This window comes from Leopardus geoffroyi, chromosome D4 (assembly GCF_018350155.1).
Source record: "Leopardus geoffroyi isolate Oge1 chromosome D4, O.geoffroyi_Oge1_pat1.0, whole genome shotgun sequence".
In the NCBI taxonomy this organism is placed as follows: Eukaryota; Metazoa; Chordata; class Mammalia; order Carnivora; family Felidae; genus Leopardus; species Leopardus geoffroyi.
Window position 1 is genome coordinate 16,845,482 of NC_059342.1, and position 24,010 is coordinate 16,869,491.

General features: G+C 39.3%; 2 protein-coding genes across 3 annotated transcripts in view; both read right to left on the minus strand.

The window, feature by feature from the left end:
• The window catches only part of TRPM6 (transient receptor potential cation channel subfamily M member 6), an 88,557-nt gene extending 79,502 nt beyond the window's left edge, over positions 1–9,055 (minus strand). The window contains exons 1-5 of the mRNA XM_045469692.1: positions 8,938–9,055; positions 7,558–7,611; positions 4,068–4,204; positions 1,777–1,911; positions 48–328 (exon numbers count right to left, since the gene is read on the minus strand). Coding sequence (XP_045325648.1) covers positions 48–328; positions 1,777–1,911; positions 4,068–4,204; positions 7,558–7,611; positions 8,938–9,055 — 725 coding nt within the window. The remainder of the gene's footprint in view (positions 1–47; positions 329–1,776; positions 1,912–4,067; positions 4,205–7,557; positions 7,612–8,937) is intronic.
• A 1,464-nt stretch (positions 9,056–10,519) lies between these two features.
• The window catches only part of LOC123593813 (transient receptor potential cation channel subfamily M member 6-like), a 57,334-nt gene continuing 43,843 nt past the window's right edge, over positions 10,520–24,010 (minus strand). Inside the window, exons 7-12 of one of the 2 annotated variants that reach the window (XM_045470336.1) lie at positions 22,044–22,215; positions 16,187–16,355; positions 14,960–15,083; positions 12,052–12,124; positions 11,829–11,929; positions 10,520–10,888 (exon numbers count right to left, since the gene is read on the minus strand). In XM_045470336.1, coding sequence (XP_045326292.1) covers positions 10,661–10,888; positions 11,829–11,929; positions 12,052–12,124; positions 14,960–15,083; positions 16,187–16,355; positions 22,044–22,215 — 867 coding nt within the window. In that variant the 3' untranslated portion in view covers positions 10,520–10,660. Of the gene's footprint in view, positions 10,889–11,828; positions 11,930–12,051; positions 12,125–14,959; positions 15,084–16,182; positions 16,356–22,043; positions 22,216–24,010 lie in introns of those variants that run through there. The other variant, XM_045470337.1, reaches the window with a different exon arrangement.

Genomic DNA, 24,010 nt, shown 5'->3' on the forward strand with positions numbered 1-24,010 from the left:
TCTAAGAACTGTCGATGTTTAGTATGAAGTGAAGAGAGAACTCCTACTTTGAGTAATTTTTCAACTCTTCTGAGGCATCATCCACCATGTTGCTCTCCTTAGCTTCATGGGCCATGGCTCGGTAGAGTTTACAAGCAATCACTGCCTTGACCGTGGCCTCCTCTCCGTGCTGCCAGAAGAACATGGCCATCTTCTGTCTTTTCATTAGCACAGCCCAAACCAGTAGGTCATTGTAAGGGTAAATAAAGCCAGTAGACTCAGGGTCATCTGATATATTTTGCTCTTCTTTTGACTTCTTCCTTGATTTATGAAGGACTACAGACTTTTCCTGTTGGAAAATAAAATATAAATGGAGTCCCAAATACTCAGATGCATGATATTTGACCTAATGAAACATATCAGGTATCCTAAGAATATTTTTTAAATCATTGACAAGAGATGGAAATAACAATGGAGCTTTATAAACCAGAAATCAAAATTTTGGTCTTTTAGGTGATCTATTTCTCATTGTGTCTGACAGATCCAGGGTCTAAAAGCTGAGATACCTTGTGTTTATTTAGCACAACTTAAAACACTACGCCTTTGGGATAGACCCAATAACTATATGACAATTTTTAATTTCCCCAGGAAATAGGTCAAAATAACATACTGGATAAATGAGAACTATTCAATTACTCTAACCTTACTTTATAAATCGATTCATTATCTTTCCCTTAGAAAAATGTCACTAGTATTGACAACACGTATCCAAACTGGTTTTAAGTTTCCTTTCCTTTATTCTGATTATATTCCTCTAGTAATAGTAATATGTAATAATGAAATACTATTCTCTACCTGGTAAGCTAACACTTCACAGCTCATCAGAAATGCCACTCCCTAACTCCCCCATGTGCTTCTATATCACTATGTGCGTATTTCTATTTCAATATTTATCATGCTGCAATACTATATTACTTCGGGGAGAGTGGGATCATTTCTCAGTCATCTTTATATCTTCTCCACCCATCTGCATCCCAAATTCCACCAAGCACCCAAAGTAATGCCTGCTAAATAACAAGATTCAATGATCATTCTTTTTGATAAAAGGGGGTAAGAGAGAAAACTATAAGCTTCCTCTATTTCTATAAATAAAAGGAATTTGTATTCATTGATGGTGATCAAGGGTAATTTTATAAACTATCCATTCATCCTAGGAGCTATGGAAAGCAAACCTCTTTGAGCCAACATAGGAATCATGTATACAGAAACTCGAGCAAAAGCACGTAGCCCCGAGGAAAGTGAACTAAGGGAATGCGAGGAGCAGTGGAATAGCAACGTTGCTCACAGCGCTCAGTTGTTGTTGGAAGAGGCAGTGGCACCCACCTTCCTATGGTACTTGCAAATGGTCTACTGGTGCCTCCCCGTCTCCAACTTTAAATGAAGAAATGGTCTAATCTGCAGGAACAATTTTATTTTCAAGTCTAAAAGTAAATAAGTAGTGGGGCACCTGGCTGATCTCAGGGTTGTGAGTTCAAACCTCACATCGGGCAGAGAGATTACTTTAAAAAAAAGTTTCAGGGGTGTCTGGGTGGCTCAGTTGGTTGAGTGTCCAACTCTTGATCTCAGCTCAGGTCGTGATTCCAGGGTCATGGGATCCAGCCCGTGTCAGGCTCTGTGCTGAGTGTGGAGCCTGCTTGGGATTCTTTCTTTCTCTTTCTCTTTCTCTCTCTCTCCCTCTCTCTCTAAAAAATAAAAAAAAAAATTTTTTTTTAATTTCTAAAACTAAATAAGTGGTACCTTGAATTTGTAAGGCTGGGCGGTTCTAATGAACTGGGAGTGCAGAGTGCTTTCTGCGGATTCCTTTCTATTTCCTGAGGGACGTCTTCGGTGCAGAGGGGGCTGGGAACGGCTTTCAGCAAAACTGGTCACTTGCTGGCATATGTTATTTTGTTTTTCAAACAAAACAAAAAGGGAAATTAATAATATTATTATGGTGACAATGAACATTTCATTTCTAGACAATAATGAAAACAAAATATTATATTGTATCAGGTATCCTACCAAGTATCCAATGGTTCTGTCTCTAGCCCATAATTAGAATTAATTACTCACCCCACAAAAGCCTCTCATGATCACCTCCTTATTAAGCACACTGTTATTTCCTAACGTCTGAGAGAACATACTCTTTTGTTCCCTATTATATATCTGCATTCCTTCTCTATGTGGAAATTCCATTAAAAATCAATGGATGTTCTATACCTGGAATGAGTTCAGAAGAGGCAATAAAGATTCACAGTTCTGATAAGAGAAAGTTCCCACTCACAAACAACTCCAAGGTTAAGTTAGAAAGTTATGGAACTTCTCCAGATATTATGAATCACCACTGCAATTCCAGTGATTAGACCCAATAACAACATAATTTGTTGCTTATCAGCATGAAGCTTTCATCAATGAGAAACCAAAAGAAGCATTCTTAAAGGGGCTGATACAAACTATGGCCTTTGAGCTACTTTATTTATTTATTTATTTATTTATTTATTTATCTATCTATCTATCTATTTAAGTTTACATTCTACAGATATAAATTAGAGAAATGATGGGATCTGGACTTCTAAAAAATACTCAAATTATTATCATTATCATTGTGATACAGAATTAATAGCATTGTCAGTAGTAATCATAATGACTATTATTATTCATACTCTATACCCTCCATATACTAGGAATATGTGCTTTCAGGTGTTACTTTATTTAATCCTTTTGATGAACTTATGAAAGAGATGTTCTATTATTATTCCCATTTTATAGATAAGGAAAATGACACACAGAAAGGTTAAGTTTCTCACTCAAGATTTCACATGGAGCAAAACTAATCCTCTGTCCCAAATCTCTCTGACTCCAAACCATGTGTTTGTAAGTGCTACAATCTAACTTACCATCAGAATTTACTAATAAGTCTACTCCTTCACCAGAAAACAGTCAGAGAAATGGGTAGTAATTTCATAGCATTTCAAAAGGAAAAACCACTAGGGGTACTTGCCTAGCGAGTTCCCTGCTGGGCTACAGCGAGGCCACAGTCAGTCCTCATACCTGTCCCAGGGAACCTCACAGCAAGGAATACTTAGTTCAAGTGAAGGAGCTCATATGTCAAGTGCATCCCTATGCCTTTGAAATCTCAGGGAAGATTATTTTCTCTGTGAGATTTGAGTTTCTTTTTGTTTTGCTCTTTTATTTCTTACAGACAAGTTGGGCTTTCACTTTACCTGATTCTTTATAAATAAAGGTGGCCTCATATTCTGGACTCTTCCTGTGAGCCCACCCCAAACCTCCTTTCTAGTCTCATCCTGCACAACCTGTCAGCACGGCACCAGCAGCAAAGGCCTCCTTGCCACTGCAGAAACATATCCTTGTGTCCACAGCACTGTGCCTGTCACTGCCCCAGAATGCCCCGGACCACCTTTTCTAACACTTCCATTAACCTCTAAGAAGAAAGGCTCTCTTCAGTCTACTGGTTAATAACAGCGATTTTAAGAAACCAGCAATGTTTTCTCTGCTAATCAACCAGGCAGCAACTCTAACTTTGCATTCCTAGACTTTCGAAAACATGATGGAAAATAAAGTATGTACAGTGTGTGTTTTTACCTAGTACACTCTGCATGCATTTTCCAATATAACCCTTACACACCTGTGCCAAGATTGTGGTTTCCAGACTACGGACTACTAGGAGTTCACAGATGTAAGCCCAGTAAGCCTTTCCCTTCTATACTTCCAAAAGGAGAGAAAAGAACTGGTCATCCCCCCCTCAAATCTTTCTCAACACATTACTTCTATGGCAGTACATCACCTATTGTATCCTCTTCCATATTATGGCTAGTTATTCATAAATCTGTTTCCTCTGAGAGTTTCTGAACTCCTGATCTTTATGTCCAACCTAGACCAGCACTGTCATTGACACGTAGCAGAGACTCAGTGAATGTCCATAAACACAGATGTCCGTTTTAGAAGCTATTCCCATCTGAACTTCCGAAGCCATTTTTCGAAACGTGTAACTCCTAGTTATCATCCCCAATTTTTACTCAGGTACTTACCAATTGTGGCACCTTACGTTTTCTGTAGAGGTTGTTGTAGAGGGCTCTGAAACTTTTTCTAGTGTAGCTGCTGCGATAAGCTCCACCAATGAGGTATTCGATGACCAATCCAATGTCGATCAGTGTTATTCTGTAGCCTGAGAGAAGGGCATGCTGAAACAAAACCATGTAATGGACTGTAACTTTCAGTGCCTTTTTTTGGTCTGGTTTGCCATCTGTTAGAACATAACCCAGTCAAGTGCAAAGAGGCAGACTCACGCTTTTCAATCATCTTTACAAATTGATCGATTAATGTGACCAACTATTGATACAGTCTGCTTGTTCAGATGGAAAAACGAATTTGGCCTTAATGTGTTTTTAGTTTCACAGACATCAAATGTGTGCTTATATTTGCTCATTCAACTCTCTTTTTTTTTCTCTCTCTCATGCATACACATACTTTATAATAAAATACACTTAAATATAGTATAAAAGATTGTTTTTAACGGGAAATTATGGATCTACTATAGCAGAAGTCAAATCACTGGAGGTTATCACCAAAATGTGCCAGTTTGACATATTATTTTGAATAAAAGTTACTTAAGAGACAGCCTGTGCCAGAAAACACTCAGACTGACTCTGTCCCCTTGAAAGCAGGAAATAACTCTCCCTGTAAAAGGTACCCTCCCTGTACCACGAGATCAAGAGACATCCTTTTCACCAGAGATGAGAAATTTAGAGTGGAGAAGGCTGAATAAACAACCTTGTTACTTTTTACTAATTTACTCCCCCTGCCAAATTCTGTTTAGAACTCCTTACTAACCGAAGCTCCCAAAGTTAACTTCTCTTTGTCCTGTCAATTCCTCACAGATGTATTGTCTCTTTGTCTGAAAAGTATAAAAACTGCCTGCCTTGGTCATTTCTTGAGGTCTCAATTTCATTATTGGGTCTCTGTGTGCACACAATAAAACTTTGGGTGTTTTTTTTTCCTGCTAATCTGTCTCATGCAAAATTTAATTCTTAGTCCAGCTGGAAGAACCTTGGACTGAGGAAAATTTCTTCCTCCCCCTCAATATACTGAATGTAGGTGACCCAAAATCTTTCACCTCTCCATTGAAATGGCTATAGCCCTCTGCACTCTGTGGACTATATCACGCACAACATGAGAATATGGAAGGAAGCAGAGCAAATAGAAATAAGGAACATGGAACGACAGAACGAAGTAAGATATCAAAACATGAAGCTACCAAAACACATGTAATGGTGAGCAGGAGGGCTAAGCAGCAGATTTCCACGTACATGGGTCTTGGTCTAAATGAAGATTACTTTGACCACTTAAAACCCAGCTTACTACCTCTTCGTAACTGGTACTCTCAACTACCATTCACGGTACATTTTTTAAATTAAAGGATAATTGACAAACACTATCCTATTTGTTTCAGGTACATATCAAAGTGATTTCATATTTTTATACATTATGACATGGTCCCCATGATAAGTCTAGTGATCACCTGTTGCCATAAAAAGTTAGTACCATACCGTTGACTATATTCCCTATGCTGTACATTACATCCCCAGGACGTATTTATTGTATTAATCTCCTTCACCTATTGAGCCCACCATCCAACTCTGGCCCTCTCCAGGAATCAACAATTTGATCTCTGAATCTGCGAGTCTGTTTCTGTTTGATTACTAGAGTCCACATCTAAGTGAAATCACACAGCATTTGTCTTTCTCTATCCAACTTATTTCAACATTTTTAAGGCACACATGGTGCTGAACAAGATCTTTGAAACAAACAGATTATGAACAACATTCACAAAGCTTTGAACAAGAAATAAGGCTTTATATACATATATATATTTGCTTATTTATAAATAAATGCAATAAATAATATAAATATGTATTTACATATTTCACATATGAATGAATGTAAATAATTTCTTTTTCATATCCATAATTTACTTTTTGCAAGGAATACCAAAACTAATGCTCTTAGTTGCTCCTAGTTAAAAGCATATTTAACTTATTCCATTCCTTTTTCTTTCACTTACTGTAATAGAATCAAAGTTCAAGGAAATAATCTACGGAGAATTATTTTGATCCAGCAGAAATCACGCAAACTAAATTTATATCACCACGGACTCTTTTGCTTACGTCTAACTTTGCCAACTACACGTCTTCCTCCGCCAAGGCTCTCCCACCAAGTCAACATAGCCCGAAAGCCTGGACACTCTCCATCAAGAAAACCAGACTTCAGAGAAATGAGGGAAGTACTTTTAAAGTGTGCCAGGGATGGATTTTAATCATGGGGACAAAAAAAAAGAGTCTCTCCTAATTTTCTGCAGATGTGAATAAAAGATCTTGGTGATTAAAAGAGAAGGAATTAGGGGGCGCCTGGGGGGCTCAGTCGGTTAAGTGTCCGACTTCAGCTCAGGTCACCATCTCGCGGTCCGTGAGTTCGAGCTCCGCGTCAGTCTCTGGGCTGATGGCTCAAAGCCTGGAGCCTGCTTCCGATTCTGTGTCTCCCTCTCTCTCTGCCCCTCCCCCATTCATGCTCTGTCTCTCTCTGTCCCCAAAATAAATAAACATTAAAAAAAAATTTTTTTTTTTAAAAAAAGAGAAGGAATTAAGGCATAAAACTCTGTTAAAGTGGGAAGGTTTGGGGGCTCCTGGGTGGCTCAGTCAGTTAAGCATCCAACTTTGGCTCAGGTCATGATCTTGCGGTTCATGAGTTTGGTCCTGCCTGGGCTCTGTGCTGACAGCTCAGAGGCTGGAGCCTGCTTCGGATTCTGTGTCTCCCTCTCTCTCTGCCCCTCCCCCGCTTGTACTCTGTCTCTCTCTCTCTCTCTCTCTCTCTCTCTCTCTCTCTTTCAAAAATAAATAAAACATTAAAAAACAAAAAAGTTGGGAAGGTTTGGTAACTAACAGATGATTTTATTTGAAGTCTGACCCAACTCAGAGTTCAATGCGAACACTACAAGCAGAATATGAGCAAGGGTATAGAGCAGTGTGATTCCTCCTGGCTCCGTAGAACAATGTGTAGGCTTACAAAAGAAGATAGGGACCCCAAGCTATCGCTTATAGTCAAAAACAATAACAAAACAATGCAAAGCACATATTAGTCCTCCGATAAAAACAACTGGACAAGGACAAAATTTCTTTATTTTCAGCAAATATTATCATCATTGGCAATACTGTTGTATCATGTTGAGCTAATGTTCTGATTGAAAGTTTTATATGTCTCCGGTTCATATTTTATCAGAGAAAATAATTATTAGTGCCACTTACTTGGTAGATCAAATCCTTAAAAACATAAAATAAATTATAAGGAAAAAAAACCTTCCGAGTATTGTTTGGTGATGAAATTATTCAGAGGCGGAGGCAAAGAGGGTAGGTAATTCACTAGAAAATCCAAATGTACACTTTACAGGGCAAAATCTGGCAATACCTCAATCACAAAGCTAAGGCAATACACAAAGAAATCTGCCCGCATTCGTAATTAAGTTACCTGCTTTACATCTCGGACGAGATGATGCAAGAGCATATTGGTGGGTCCTTGCTTCTGTCATAAAGAAGAAAAGAAAAAAATGATTCCTTTTAATTACCACGTGCAAGGGGAAAAAATATTTTATTTCAGAATGTACAAATAACCCAGAATACTGACAATTTTCTTCAACCTCTTTAGTAATGAAGCTCACCCCAATTAATTATTAGAAAGGTACTCCCTAAGAGAAGACATAATTAGATTGAAATACTTTTCAAAGCAAGATGTATTTTTTTTTTAATTTTTTTAACGTTTGTTTATTTTGAGAGAGAGAGAGAGAAAGAGACAGAGACAGAGTGTGAGCAGGGAAGGGGCAGGGACAGAGGGAGACACAGAATCTGAAGCAGGCTGCAGGCTCTGAGCGGTCAGCACAGAGCCCGACGCGGGGCTCCAACCCACTAACCGTTGAGACCATGACCTGAACTGAGGTCAGGGGCTTCACAGACTGGGCCACCCAGGTGCCCCCAAGATGTATTTTAAAGAGATATATACGTAGATAGTAAAAACGGAATTAACCTTATTTTTTTCAAGAGATAAAAATAAATTTTAAATAGTTTATAGCTCTCCTTTATCATATATAAACTACACAATTACAAACCCCATCCATCACACAATTACATTCCATCAACAAATACTTATTGAATGCTTACCACACTCAGGCAAGTTTTGAGGGAGTCAGTGAGGAATAGAAGTACTTTCTTCATAGTGTTTACAGTCTAATTGAAGAGAGTGGGGACTTACATGAGAAAATAACCTAAACTACCAAGACTGTGTGTGTTCAAAAAGAGTTGCAAAAAATATGTACCATAAGGTCAGATTTACTGTGGACTGGAATATTCAAAAAGGCAGGCCTTGAATAGGGCTTTGAAGAAAGGGTGAGATTCAAAGGCCAAGAAAGGACATTTCAAGAAGGGTGCTTGGCTTGAGCGAATGGTGTTTTTACAGTGAGTAAGCTGGTCTATGTTCAATAAAGGGTTTGCATAGGAAAGTTGCAGGAACAGACTTTTAACGGTGGCCTTAGGTTGAGATGCCTCCAACAACTCAATAAAAGCAATTTGTCCTTATTCACATTATTGGCTTTAATTATGGTCTTACTGTGGTATTTTCTTAGATGAGTTTATATTTCTATTCAGTGTAATTAATTAAAATAAAAAACACAGAAATGACTATAGGATAAAATAGATTTGGTAAGAATGTTTGCCCTTTGGTTGAGAAATCTCTAATTTATCTTTGTACGTGAATATTCAAGGAGACGAACATTTAATATTCATTTAGCTTAAGCTAAAGCTTAAGCTAATTAATAAATAAAGCCTAAGGGAGGTGGTTGATGGGATGTTCCAATACTCACTGTATTATAGAGCTCTTCCAGTCGGGGGATGGTAAGAAAGCGATGGAGGTTCACTCCATATTCTATTAGGAGCTTCACAAAATCCACTCGATCCATCACCAAAGCATCTAACATTGCTTGCTCCAGTGTGCCAGGCTTCGGAAGGTAGAAATACATAAGAGACATAGAGATAATTAAGAAAGCAGAAACTTGAAAAAGTAGAAATAACTAAAGAATTACATATATTTGATCTCAATACAGACACAACAATCATAAAATACAATCGTAGAAGAAATGTTCAGGACCTGAGTGAAGAAATAATAAAAAGTGAACTTGAAGGCACAAAAGACACCTTAAATAAATCTGTTCTGGTTCCAGAAGACTGATAATTGTAAACATCCCAAATTAATGTGTAGGTTTAATGCAATTCTAATAAAACAAAAACCAAGGTTATTTTTTTGTTGTTGTGTTCACTTGGCATGTTTTCATTTAAACTACACTGGTATCTGAATACAAATGGCAAATTAAAAACACTCATTTAATTTTATTCTGGCCTAAAACTTTATTAAAATTATAGCAAAATAATTTTTCTTAAAGAAATTAATCCACAAGAACACAGAGGTCCAGAGAATAACATTTTGGAAGTCGGAAAGGAGATGGTCAAGTGGTACTTGACTTAGCAGTCCCCAGAATCCCCCAAGGTAAAAGTCCCCAGAAATCGAAACTGGGAAAAGCCAAGAACCAAACAGATCTCTGCCACAAAATCCTGGCAGCTCCAGGATGACATCGATGTACAAATAGTGAATTACTAATGTTGAGACTTTCCCAATCCTCTTCCCCTGTCTGACTTCCATTAACACTAGCAACAAGGCTTTTACCTTATCCAGGCAGGGGTCTGGAGGATTCTTTTCTGGTAAAGGAACTAAGAGAAAAGGCAGGAATATGCTGTCATCTCAGGTCCCCCAACAAACGGCGTCCAGATCACTCCACCGTGAAGCTCAAAACTACAGCTAAGCTTCACCTAGATGCTCAGAATTTCTAAAGAGCTTTCTCTCCTCCACTCTTAAATAAAAAGCCCAGAAAAGACACACCACAAAACATCAATCAGTAAGAATCAGACAATGCAGGAAGAAGAAAACCTCAAACAAAAACAAAAACAAAAACAAAAAAAACCTATCAATATCCTCAGGGAAATAAGATACTACATTCAGGATGCTTTAAAAAAAAAAAAAGGCAAAGAACAAATTTGCTCCTAGAAATTAATAGTATGCTACCAGAAACAAAAAGCTCCACATAAGGCATGAAAAGGAAAATTGAGGAAATCTAGCAAAGGAAAGATATAGAAGATAAAAGGGAAAAGATAAGATTAGAGGAGCAGTCCATAGGTCCAACATTTAAATGCTATGAATTCCAGAAGGAGAACCCAGAAAAAACAGGAAGCAAATTCCCCAGCATGGAAACATGTGATTGCTAAGTTGAAAGCATCTGCCCAGCATTATGGATATCCAGACTCACAGCAGCACGCATCATTGTGAAATCGGAAAACACTAGAAAGATATTTTTTTGAACTTCCAGAGAGGAAATGAAATGGTGACAAAGGAGCAGAAAACAGAAAGATTTTTATTCTCAATAGCAATGTTGAATGCTGGAAGCTAAGCATTCAAAATGAGTTCTGGTCTTTAATTAAAATATCTCCAAACATGTGAGTTCTCAAAATGTTTCTCTCCCATGTTCCCTTTCTCAGAAAGCTACTGAAGGATGCACCCCATTAAAATAAAGCAGCAAGCCCAACAAGAGGAAGGCACAGGATACAGAGAACAGGTGCTCCGCTACAGGAGAGAGGCAAAGGGAATCTCCACTATGATGAAGGTAGATTCCAGCACGACAGCCCAGAACCAGGAACAGCAGGCAACCAGTCCAGATTGTAGCAGTGAGGACAGCACCACAGAGAGAAATGTTGAGAGGTCTCTAAAATAGATGAATCAGAAAAGAGCAATATGATTTGTTATTTAGAAATATGGAGATTTTGAAATATCAGTACAATCAAAAAACGTCAAAAATACTTGGGTCTCCTGGGCAGCAGGCCAAAGAACTACTGTGTTTCTTGTTGTTGTTGTTTGTTGTTGTTATTGTTTTAGTGCCTTTTAGTACCATTAGATGTTTTAAAAATGGGGCACCTGGGTAGCTCAGGTAGTTACGCGTCTGACTCTTGATTTTGGCTCAGGTCATGATCTCACTGTTGGCAGGATCAAGCCCCGCACTGGGCTTTGTGCCGACAGTGTAGAGCCTGCTTGGGGCTCCCTCTCTCTCTCCTTCTCTTTCTGACCCTCCCCTGCTCATGCACACGTGAGCACATTCTCCCTCACGTGCTCTCCCTCCTCCCTCTCTCTCTCAAAAAAGAAAAAAATGTTTTAAATAATGTGCATGTATTAGTTTGACTGAAAAATAATATACCAATGGTATGGTCACAACTGCAAGTCTTAAAAACGAAATGTTAATAGTGATTATCATTAGCACTATGGATAATCTTTCTTCTTTCACTTTTTCGCTGTTTTCACTTATTTCTATTGTGAGTACATTTTAATTCAAAAATAAGGAAAACTTCAAGTTTGAAATCACAATATAAAAATCTAGCCATAGAAAAAATAAATAAAATATGCTTCCATTCTTTCTTTCTCCCAACTTGGTTTGCCAGTTTCAATCAGGCTGCAGAGCCTGAGGGGGAAAGACATGTTTTTAGGGGGACAAAGTTGATGAGAAAAATGTCTCCGGTATCCTGGGGACCCAGCTATTGCAATGCTACCTCCACACCCCTCCCAAACCAATCTTTCTCTCCTCCATTTTTTTTTTTTTTGTCCCTCCCTTACAAGCCAAATATTTTTCCCAAATAACTTCATTCTCACTATACCTTCCAATGTTGTCCATAAGTTAGGATATGTTTCTTGGCAATGTCCATTCTGTCCCAAGCCATTGCCAGATTTAATTGTTCTGATGCTGCTAAATTTGTGCCTAGGGTAAAGAAGGGAATAAGCATAGATCCTATTTAAAATATCCACATAAAAAAACACTGAGTTCCACGGAACGTGAGAAGAGGAAACGAGGAAGACATGTAACCCTCGTCAGACACTCACCTTTTAGCAGAGCCGTTAGGATTACTAAATCAAGGTCTGGTGACTCCTCAGAATCAGCATCAAATATCGTCATCTATAGCAGTTGAAACACAGAAAGCCACACATTTTGGGAACTCATAAAGAAATGGTTTCAAAAAGTACCCACAAAATGCATTCTAGAGCTAATGACTTGAGCAAAACATTAATGTAAAAAACCACATAGGGTTAATCTCCTTGATTTGTTACTTTCCCTTTTTACTCATAGAAAACTTTTTAAATAGGGTAATAGAGAATTGTGGAAGCTCAAGGGAAAAAAAAAACGTAAAAATTCCATGTATCCTACAGGAAACACATGAAAAAACATGACTACACTAAATTTACTATGGATACACTATAATGAAAAGAAACTCAGTGTCAATTCCTTTAAAAAAAATTTTTTTTTAATGTTTATTTATTTTTGAGAGAGAGAGAAAGACAGAGTGCAAGCAGGGGAGGGGCAGAGACAGAGGGAGAGACAGAATCTGAAGCAGAGTCCAGGCTCTGAGCCATCAACACAGAGCCCAATGTGGGGCTCAAACCCATGAACTGTGAGATCATGACCTGAGCCAAAGTCAGACACTTAACCAACCGAGCCACCCAGGAGCCCCTCGGTGTCAATTCCTAATGCGAAAAAAAAAAAAAAAAAAAAATCATTCCTTTTGAAGCGATACCATATGACATCCTTCTGTTCACGTAGCCTGAGAAACTAAAATTTTTGCTTTTTTCATGAGAAGTGAATCCTCAAGGATTTTTCATAAAATAAGTGAGGCAGTTACAATGCACCCAGTGAGTAACTACAATGGATGGGCACAGCCAGTCTTCACAATGTCAATGTCCAATGCATCCGGACATGAGACTGATTTTTTTAAGACAAATAAGGATTTTATTTATGATTATAAAAGGCTGGTTGCTGTTAAGGAATGTATCTCAAGCTTTCTAAATGCAAATATATTTTATATAGTAAAGGGAACTGTTTGGAAAAAAAAGAGCCAAGTCTGGCAAGCCCAGAAATGCCACCAACTAGTGAGTTTGAGGGAAATATCTACAGGCCACTGAACCTCAGGTTTCTCATCTACAAGGTGAGAGGAACCCACTAAATAATCTCTAAGGTCCTGTAAAGATAGAATAACAATGCTTCCACAATTCAGATGCTTCCACAATTCCCTCCAACTAACAGCCCCTTTATGTGCATGAATAAAATCAACTCTCAATTATGCAGGGGTCGAAGACCTAATTCCTAAGATGTGCAAACCCATCGCTGACTACTCTTGCCTCCTCTTTGATCGTTACGCTGTTTGTTACTCTCTTTGATGACAGGAAGACACAAATAGAAGGGTGATCTCTTTAAGGTGTCCTTTCCTTACTGAGTACTGTGGGAGATATCAAATGTAGTAGGCCACACACAAAATTTCAACTCTGAGCCCCATTTCAGTTCTATCATTCTATAACTGCTGACTCTGGGCAAATCACCTAAATTCTCTAGGTTTTAGCTTTGGCATCTCTGAAATTGGAATAAACAGTCACTGCCATATTGCATTCACTCATGGTTGTTATGTTTGTGGCTATTAGGTCAACTGACACCTTTAAAAGTGTTTTTCACATATGTTTATCCATGCTTTGTCCAGCCTGAATTTGTTCAATTTGTTTGTCTGAGGCCAGGTGCTTAAATATTACTAAAATCTTGTATGATTTGGCCTAACTTTTGAATTGTGGAAAGATCACTGTGAATCATGACATATTTGCATGTTTACTATACCTGTTGGCTTTATATCGTCTAAGTCATTGATAAAAATCTTGATCAAAGTACCCTAAAACACGAAAATCTTTTCACGAGTCTATATTATGTTTACAGTCCATAGTTTGTGGTCTCCATTTTCTGGCCCAGAGTAAATTCCCACATTTCCCATTGTTCAGTACATCCCCAAAGATCTCCTACATGATTTACTAGGATGTTATGATGCAGTCACCTAAGCCAGGAGAGAACACATGCTTTTACCCTCTGAAAATATTTATGTGTGATCATCACTAAATGTGCTCACTCTTCCGTAACACTGACATGTTGGTTTTTCTCCCAAGTGCAGTCTGAAATGTGAAGCATTGTAGGGAGGTGGGGAGGGCAGGGAGTAAAAAGCCAAGTTGACTCAAATAAGGGTGAAGTTCTCCAGATCTATATACAATCAAAGTAAAATTAAAAACTCCTTATTTTGGGGGCACTTTGCTGGCTCAGTTGGAAGAGCATGTGACTCTTGATCTTGGGGCCATGAGTTTGAGCCCCACACTAAGTGTAGAGATTACTTAAAAAAATAAATATTAAAATAAAATCTTAAAAAAAGAAAAAAAAACCCTTAGTTTTAAATTTTTTTTAGCGTTTATTTATTTTTGAGACAGAGAGAGACAGAGCATGAACGGGGAGGGTCAGAGAGAGGGAGACACAGAGTCCGAAACAGGCTCCAGGCTCTGAGCTGTCAGCACAGAGCCCGATGCGGGGCTCGAACTCACGGACCGCGAGATCATGACCTGAGCCGAAGTCGGCCGCTCAACCGACTGAGCCACCCAGGCGCCCCAAAAAAACCCTTAGTTTTAAATGTTGCGGAGGGGTGCCTGGGTGGCTCGATCAGATGAGCATCCGACTTCAGTTCAGGTCATGATCTCATGGTTTGTGGGTTCGAGTCCTGAGTCAGGCTGTGTGCTGACAGCATGGAACCTGCTTCAAATTCTTTCTGCCTCTCTCTCTCTGCCCCTCCCCAACCTGCTCACTCACGTACACACATGCACGCTCTCTCAAAAATAAATAAACGATAAAAAAAATAAAAGTTTTGGAAACAAATATTACAAATGATGCAAATTACCAGTTTTAAAGTTGGTAAAGTTATCAACTCATCATACTCACGGAATCCCTGTGCACCATACACTCCATGAGAATTTGAAAAAGGTGCTTGGACTGCTTAAGACTAAAGTTGAAAGTGCTCTGAATCATGCAGATGATCTCCTCCTTTACCTGAGGACGTAGGGTCCTGGGAAGAGAGAGAAATGGTAATGCCTTGGCACAACACAGAGAAGAGAACGAGCCAAACACTTCAGTGCAGGAACCCTTGTCTGTCCCATCCGACTGAAAACGTTTCTGGAGATGCTTCTGCTGTGAGAGCAAATGAGGAGGAAGCAAAAGGAAGCAGGGCACCTGGAGAGGCTGAATTTGAAAGTGAGCGTGAACAGATCTGCCATGATCCTGGAAAGAATGCACTCCAGGACAAGGTTCTCGAGCTGACAGATTTCCAGGGGACTGTGCATCGCCAGAAACTGCAGGCATCATATCTCAAAGAATCCGACACTCCAGAAGGTTTAAGAAGCACACATTTAGGAAAGAGACACACGGGAAAGAATAAGAACAGGGTCAAAGCGTAGAAGTAGAGGCTAGGGGCTGAGGGGAGAGAGGGAGTGTAAGGAAAGGGTCGTCAGAGCATTTATACCATAAGCAGTGAATGCACATTTACTGCGTAAACTGGTGGGGCCAACATTTAGTTCATAGGCATTATAGTTACTTACACAGAAGAAATATAATGCTTTTGAAATTGGAAAAATCACACCGGATATAGGCATGGCTAGAGAAAAACTACCTTTTTATTTGAAAAGGCTAAAGAGTTAAAGCCTCAAATAAATATAACATGTTATATAAATGCCAGGATGCCGATTTCCCCCAATTCCTGCTATTTTTACTAATGGCAAATGAATCTGAAGGTGATCGGGGGGCCAGCACTGGTCTCCTCAGTCACCATAGGGTTTTCTCAGCTATCAAGGCCAACTGCAGGAGCGTCTCCTCTCTCAACAACACCCCCCACCCCCACCCCCACCGGGATGCTTTTTCCCTTGAAGCTCAGACAGGGTTCAAGAGCCCCTGATAGAGGCAGGACCATTCTTGAGCTAAAAAAAGAGCAACTTGCATCAGGGGAGAGCATTTTGGCATTAATTAATACACAAAAAAATCACTGGAAAGTTAATTCCAGTCTCAGCCTCTGCCCCCAAGGATATCTGGCCCACAGAAAAGCAGAGCTTAAAGAACTAAAACGGAGGAATAAACAGCAGTCACCGTGGCTTAAAAACTGAGGAGTCAGCAACTCACCCTTCGTCTGCTAAATGTTTGTGGGTGAAGGCCAGGAGGTCGGCCGCCCTGCCTGTGCCTTCACACACCACCACCGGGTCTTTGTCTTTCACAGTCTCCCACACCGCGAGGATGACATTGGGACCTCCTTCCACCACCAGCCCCACCACGGGCACGCCTTGTCTTGAACCTGTTTCAGATGACAGGCAACACCAAACTGTTACAAAGAACTCCTATCTTGGCCAGGCATCCATTTTCCTTTCCCCGACACCAGTCTTTCAATTACCACATAAACCTTTTACTTACACTCACCCCTCTTTCTTCCTGGACTCACCCAGGCTTGCTTAGTTCAAGACCAAGCCAGAAGCTTGGACTGTCAATAAAGTCACTTAAATGTGGTGAGAGCATCTTCAAGCTTTCCCCCGTTAAAAAGGTACCTAAAGGTTTTCACTAATTACAAAAAAAAAAACAAAAAAAAAAACAAAAAAAAACTTTTTAAGTTTTTTTTATTTTAAGAGACATAGAGAGCAAGGGAGGGGCAGAGAGAGAGAATCCCAATCAGGTTCCTCACTGTCGGCAACAAGCCTGATGTAGGGCTCAAACTCACAAACCATGAGATCATGACCTGAACTGAAGTCAGATGCTTAACCAACTGAGCCACCCAGGCGCCCCTAATTTAAAAAATAATTTTTTTAAGTAGTCTTCAAGAAATTTCAACTTCTCATTGTGGAAACTTCAAACATATCTTGAAAAAAACCCAGAAATATAATGGATCCCAATGTATCTATCACTCACCTCCAAAAAAGATCAAAATTTGCCAGGTCAATCAACTTCTAATGATGATTATTTCTAAGTACAAGATGGGATGGGTAACTCTCAAAGACTTTTATATTTCAACATATTTTATTCTTTAAATGTATTCCACTGTTAAAATTTCTTATCACTAGGATATACTATTTTATTTTTTATTAAAGGAAGGAAGACCAAAAAAAAAAAAAAAGAAAGAAACAAAGACAGTGCAGTCATTCTTTGTGAGAAGATATTAAGTGAAAAACAGTTACAGAATGATGTATATAGTACAATCCTTTTTATAGTTTTAAAACCACATACATGAATATATATTTTATATATGTTTGCATTATATATATGCTTGTATGATATATATGTCTATAAGTATATATCCATATATCTCTACATATATATGACCAGAAACTCTGGAAGGGTACACATCAAACTATTATTAATGAAGAAGGGAGGGGAGGATTTGGGGAAATGTTGAAAAAGAACCATTAATCATGGGGGCGCCTGGGTGGCTCAGTCCGTTGAGCGTCCGACTTTGGCTCAGGTCATGATCTCACAGTTCATGAGTTTAAGCCCCACGCCGGGCTCTGTGCTGACAGCTCAGAGCCTGGAGCCTGCTTCAGAGTCTGTGTCTCCCTCTCTCTCTGCCTCTCCCCCACTCATACTCTTTCTCTCTCTCTCTCTCTCTCTCTCTCTCTCTCTCTCTCTCTCCCTCTCTCCAAAATAAATAAACATGAGTAAAATTAAAAAAATAAAGAACCATTAATCATGAATTATTGAAATCTATGGAAAAAACTTTTGTGAGAGCATCTCTTATATCCTATATAATGAAACACGATACAGCCATTAAAGATGTGCTAAGCTATTCTAATTTCTTTTAATGTTTATTTTTGAGAGAGACAGAGAGACAGAGCACGAGCAGGGGAGGGGCAGAGAAAGAGGGTGACACAGAACCCGAAGCAGGGTCCAGGTTCCAAGCTGTCTGCACAGAGCCCAATGTGGGGCTCGAACTCACAGACAGTGAGATCATGACCTGAGCCGAAGTCAGATGCTTAACCAACTGAGCCACCCAGGTGCCCCTAAGCTATCCTTATTGATGTAGAAATGCATCCAAGTTGAAAAGCATGTATATTATATGAATCTAGTGTGTGTTTAAAAAATGTTGCTCTGGGTGTGTGTGTAGAATATTTCTAAAAGTATATATATGATAAAGTTGACAATGGTGAGGTTTTTATTGTGAGAATATGGAAAACCCTTCCTTTTCTCATGTGCTATCTTTGCTTTATCTGAATATGAGAATATATAGTACTTTTATCATCAGGAAAAAAAATCAACAAGGGGAAAGAGGGAATTCAATTTCTACTGGGTATATCTTTCTTGAAGCAATAACTATTTCCCACAAAAATAAAAATATTTATGATTGCTTCCTACCAAAAGGATCTCACTGATGCTAATTCAACTTGTTAAAAAAAGAAAAAAATTGTCATGTTCTTGCTGAGAAATCTCACTAGAGAGCTGCCTCTATTCTTGGATCCCAGAGTTAGGCAAGAATACAATATCATGCCTCCAAATTAAAAGCTCCTGGAATGGACATTCCAGGAAAGCATGCTATTCCATTGAGAGTTGGACTATGAAGAGACACAAAGGCATCTGATCCTATGCTTTCTATCCTCGGAGGCTTAGGAACTGACACTGGCCACGTTTCAAATGGCTGAATCCAGGAATTCCTAGAGCAACTTTATGATGTCAGGTTTTTTTGGTTTTTTGTTTTTTATTTTTTGGATTTTTTGTAAGTACTCTTGGCCAGGATCAAGGGTTTGCCAGGGACTCTAAGAAGTCCAGCTGAAAAGAAATAAAAGAAATCAGCAAAATATGTAAGTATTATTCCATCCAAATAAATCTCTTTTTAAGCAATACAAATATGGTAGGAAGTAGTGAACATGATGGGTATGAAAATCAGCTTTGATACATAAGAATTTTGGGTCTGTTGGAGACTTTGATTTTTTGTCTTCCTCCCTCCCTCCCTTCCTTCCTTCATTAATCCTTTTTCTTCCCCTTCTTCTCTCTTCTTCCTTCCTTCTCTCCTTCCTTCCTTTCCTGTGAGTGTGTGTGTGTGTGCGTGTGCGTGTGTATGTGTGTGTGTGTGTAGGTGGCTTACTGTTTTTGCTCCTTCATATTGGTTTCCCTTAGAATAATAAATGTTACCAATCCACTGAAATGGACTCCACATTCTTTCTCTATACGCAGTGAAACTCTCCAAATAAATCCTAAGTTTCAAGACCTTTGAAAACAGAAATGTTCCTTGACCCCATATGTAAGCTTCAGGTTGTATGCATTCATCCACAAATGGATCAGAATAAGAAAGACAAGACTTTGCTCTCCTGGGGCACACATTATGATGCTGTAGGAACCCCCTGAGCAATTTCTATGGTGAGCATAGATCAAGAGAGGCAACAGGACATTTCAGGGAATTGATATTTGTGACCCCAAAAGGAACCCTCCCTGCAGGAACTGTTCTTCAGGGCCAGTCTCTGACCTGTCATCTCCTCTATGGGTCTTCTTTCCCCCCACCCACATCTACTCTGCAGAGGACCTGACCCTCTCTCCCCACTTCCTGACTTAAATGAGCCTCCAAGTTTCATTCACACTAAGCACAAAGTGACTGGCAACAGTTCCCAGCGTCCCTCCCACACAGAACCCCACCCCAACAAGGAGATTACCTGTATCAAAGAGGAATAAAAGGAAAGTTAAAAACAGACATTTATTAAGGGCATACTATACAGCCAACACTATTCTAGGCACATCAAACATACATTATCTCAATTCTCACAACAAAAGGTAGAGGCAGACAGTTCCTTCCCTTTTATATTAAGAACACAGTTTAAGGGCACCTGGGTGGCTCAAATGGCTAAGTATCCAACTTATGATTTCAGCTCCGGTCATGATCTCAGGGTTGTGAGATTAAGCCCTGCATCAGGTTCCGCAAGACAGCACGGAGCCTGCTTGGTATTCTCGCTCTCCCTCTCTCTGCCCCTCCCCTACTCATGCTCGCTCTCTCTTTCTCTCTCTCTCAAAATAAATTAACTAAAAAAAAAGAAAACAGTTTAACAGACGTAAACTCCATCAGCCAAGGTCACAGGCAGTAGATGACAGAACTTTGGGAGGACATTTAGAGTTTCCAACCAAAAGTCGAAGGTTGAAGAGGACTTGAGCCTCCCAAGGGCCTTTGCTCTCTGGTCTTCTTCCTCAAGGGTGAGAGTATTTTGTGAAAGATTCAACTCATGGAAAGAGACAGAGGCCCACTTTCTACTGCCTTGGATGAAAAGTCTCCATTTCTCCAGGCAGCACCTACCTTTCAACCTCTCCACCCAAGGATGTTTGCTGATTCTGACCCTTTCCTTTCTTCTCCTTCCTATAGATACTATTAAAAAAGAGACAACAGGCCCAAAATGGAGTCCCTTGTGCTAAGCTCCAAATCAACAAATGAAGATTTAATACCTAATTGCAGTTGCAGCTTCTCCCAGGAATGTAACCTTTAACCAGTCATTCTGGAATTACATAGTTGGCACTAGGGAGGTAATTGGCCTGGTAGGACCCCCACACCCACCCCACCTTCCCTCTAAGGAAAGTGACCTTGCCCAGAACAATCCATCCTTGTTAGAATAACTCCCTTGCCACACCAACTTTTGCCTATAAAAGTCTTCCATTCTGTCCAGCTCCTTGGAATTCCTTTCTACCTGCTAGATGGGATGCTGTCCAACCGATGAATCACTGAATAAGGCCAATAAGATCTTTAAATTTACTCAGTTGAATTTTGTTTTTAAACACTACCAAAATGGCCATCTCAAAGCATCCTTGGAAGCATGACACAACACTGATACCTTCAAAGGTCCCTATCATTGTTGTTTACTTGTTACACCCATTTTTAAAAATTTTATTTAAATCCAAGTTAGTTAACATATCGTATAATTATGGTTTCAGGAGTAGAACTCAGTGCTTCATAACTTCCATGTATCACCCAGTGCTCATCCCAACAAGTGCCCTCCTTAATGCCCATCACCCATTTAGCCCATCTCCCCATCCAACACCCTACCAGCAACCCTCAGTTTGTTCTGTGTATTTAAGAATCTCTTATGGTTTGCCTCCCTCTCTGTTTGTATCTTATTTTTCCTTCCCTTTCCCTATATTCATCTGTTTAGTTTCTTAAATTCCACATATGAGTGAAATCATATGGTATTTATTTATCTTTCTCTGACCGACTTACTTCACTTAGCATAATACACTCTAGTTCCATCCACGTTGTTGTTGCAAATGGCAAGATTCCATGCTTTTGATCACTGAGTAATATCCCATTGTGTGTGTGTGTGTGTGTGTGTGTGTGTGTGTGTGTGTGTGTGTATACACACATATATATATATATGTGTGTATATATATATATATATATATATATATATATATATATATATATACCACATCTTCTTTATCCATTCATCAGTCAATGGACATTTGGGATCTACTCAGTATTTATCCAAAGGATACAAAAATGCTGATTCTAAGGGGCACATGCACCCCAATGTTTATAGCAGCACTATCAACAATAGCCAAAGTATGCAAAGGTCCCTATTTCTAAAAGCTCTGTTTGCTTTTAACCCTTCCCTGTCTAGGGGACATCACCACATATGAAATGCCATCCTCCCTGATGATCAAATTCATACCCCCACTCTTCTCAGTCCAGTCTAGTTACTGGTCTTTAGTCATTCCCATTCTGGTAACAATACTCCCACTACCCAACCATCCTCCACCTACCCAACCCTACAGTATGCTGGAGGCTCTGCTAAAGTCTCCACTGTTCCAGTCCTCTCCTGACTATGCTGTCTCCAAGACTTCTTCCCCTCTCCTGCCATCCACAAGTCCGCACCACCTCACATCCTGCTTTCTTCTGGCTGTGGGTTCACTCGTGTTAATTTAGGCAGAGACCAGCTTGGACCTCTCCACTCCATATGGATGACAAAGGAGTGCCTTTCTCCATAGCAGCGCCCCAGCCAGGCCCTGGTGGCTGAGCCTCTGTGGTACTCACGGCTATGTATTTTCTGTAGAGAGAGGTACTTTTCCAGGTTCCTCCTGAGATTCATCTCATTTCCATACTTGCCCACAGTCCCATCATCGGACAAGATGAAGTGGGAGTGCATGCTGTTGAGTGTGGTGAGCTTGCTGAGGGGGTTGCCCAGAGTCTGGTACAGGCACACCACCTGGAAGACAAGAGAGGGTTAGAGTCCGAGGTCCTTCCCTGGGCTCAACTGCTCCAAAGGGCTGCCCATGCACCATGCAGTTCCTGCCAAGGCTAATAAGTGCCACTTGCTACCTAGAGAGGTGTATCTCAGGCTATCCGCAGTGAAGAACTAACTTTTTTTTTTAATCTCCCATTTTTTATGGATCGCTATGTGGTCCTACTATGTGTAACCAGTATGCGGCTCATACTACATGAGACTCACAACACAAGGACACAAGTTCAACAACCCTTGCACGCACTGTGCTCAGAAAGACAAGTCCACCGGCCATATACTTAGGTGTCACAGCACTACCACATTGCTAAAAATGGTTCTAAATATTTATTTTTAATTTCTGTACTTACCTTGTCTCAGATTGTAATAAAAGAGTTCAAGGACATACAGTAATATACAGACTACACTGCTATCCAGAAAATATGCCTTTCAATAGATCTATTCCAAAATAATTTTTTGACACTGCTTTTTTTTTTCTAGTATTGAAATGAAGAGTGACAGCCAACCAACCAAATGGAGATCCATCCACTCAATATAAGACATCCCGATCTTCATCAATATTTGTGGATTCTTCCTTAAGCCACTCCAATTCTCATTTGTTTTTAGAGACGAAAAGTACACTATTTGGAGTAAGAGGGCCCAGGCTCTTCTACTTCCTAACTTTAACTCTGGGTAACTCCTGCCTCCTTTCTCAGGCTTACTTGCCTCACGTCTAAGGGAGAAAGATAATTCTTACACCAGAGGGTTGCTGTGAGGCTTAAAAGAAATAATGAGGTAAAAAAACACTATAAATTTTACCAACATTAGTCTTTAAAAGTTACCTAAAAAACAATACACATTTTACCAACATTAGTCTTTAAAAGTTACCTTTATAATTCCTAACAGTGATACAGATGACAGAAATCAAGAAGAAAATAACTAATAGATTTAATACATCTAAAGTATCTTATCATAACATTAATATCATTTTTTATAAGAGCAAAACAAAATGGATAATAGAAGAATGGTTAAATTATAGTACTATTAAAGTACTACAGTACAGTAGAGCATTGTTAGGCATGAAAAATCAGAATGCACCTTTTACCCCTAGAATGCGGTCTTTTACTATAATTTCCCACTAAAAGCAACCAGCCATTTCTCTAGGAGCAAAACAATATACACAATTAGCCTGGAACAGTTTTTTGTTGTTTTTTTTTTTTTTTTTTTTCAGAGTAAAACACAAGGAAGCAAGGAAAAACAACTAGAATTGTGTTAAAAGGACTCAAGAGATAACTTGAAAAGTTTCCACTGGCCAAAACGGGATGAGTTGAGCATAATTAAGAGTAATAACTAGATGGAATAATGACTTGAAACATATTTGATATGTTTCAAAAAAAAAATCTCATTGTTCACCTTGGAGAATGGTAGATAACCAATTCATTGCTTTGAAAGCTGGAAAATAAAGAGAGAATCAAACATTGTGTCCTTTCCCATACAACAGTACCACAAAGTAAACTAAATGGCCGATGAGAAAATGTTTTCTTTATAGAGTGTTTAAGCTAATAAATAAAGAACACAATAATTTCATATCAGTATTTGCAACTCTGTTGAGGTCATGAATCTAGTCAATGACATTATAAAAAGAAAAACAATCATATGTTATGAGGGGGAAGGACAGACACATCTCTTATGGCATAAACTTGCACAAAAAGAACTTGTATCTAATCATACCTTTGGATCAAACTACCAACTTAAAGAAGAGATGAGACAGAGAAATAGGCTA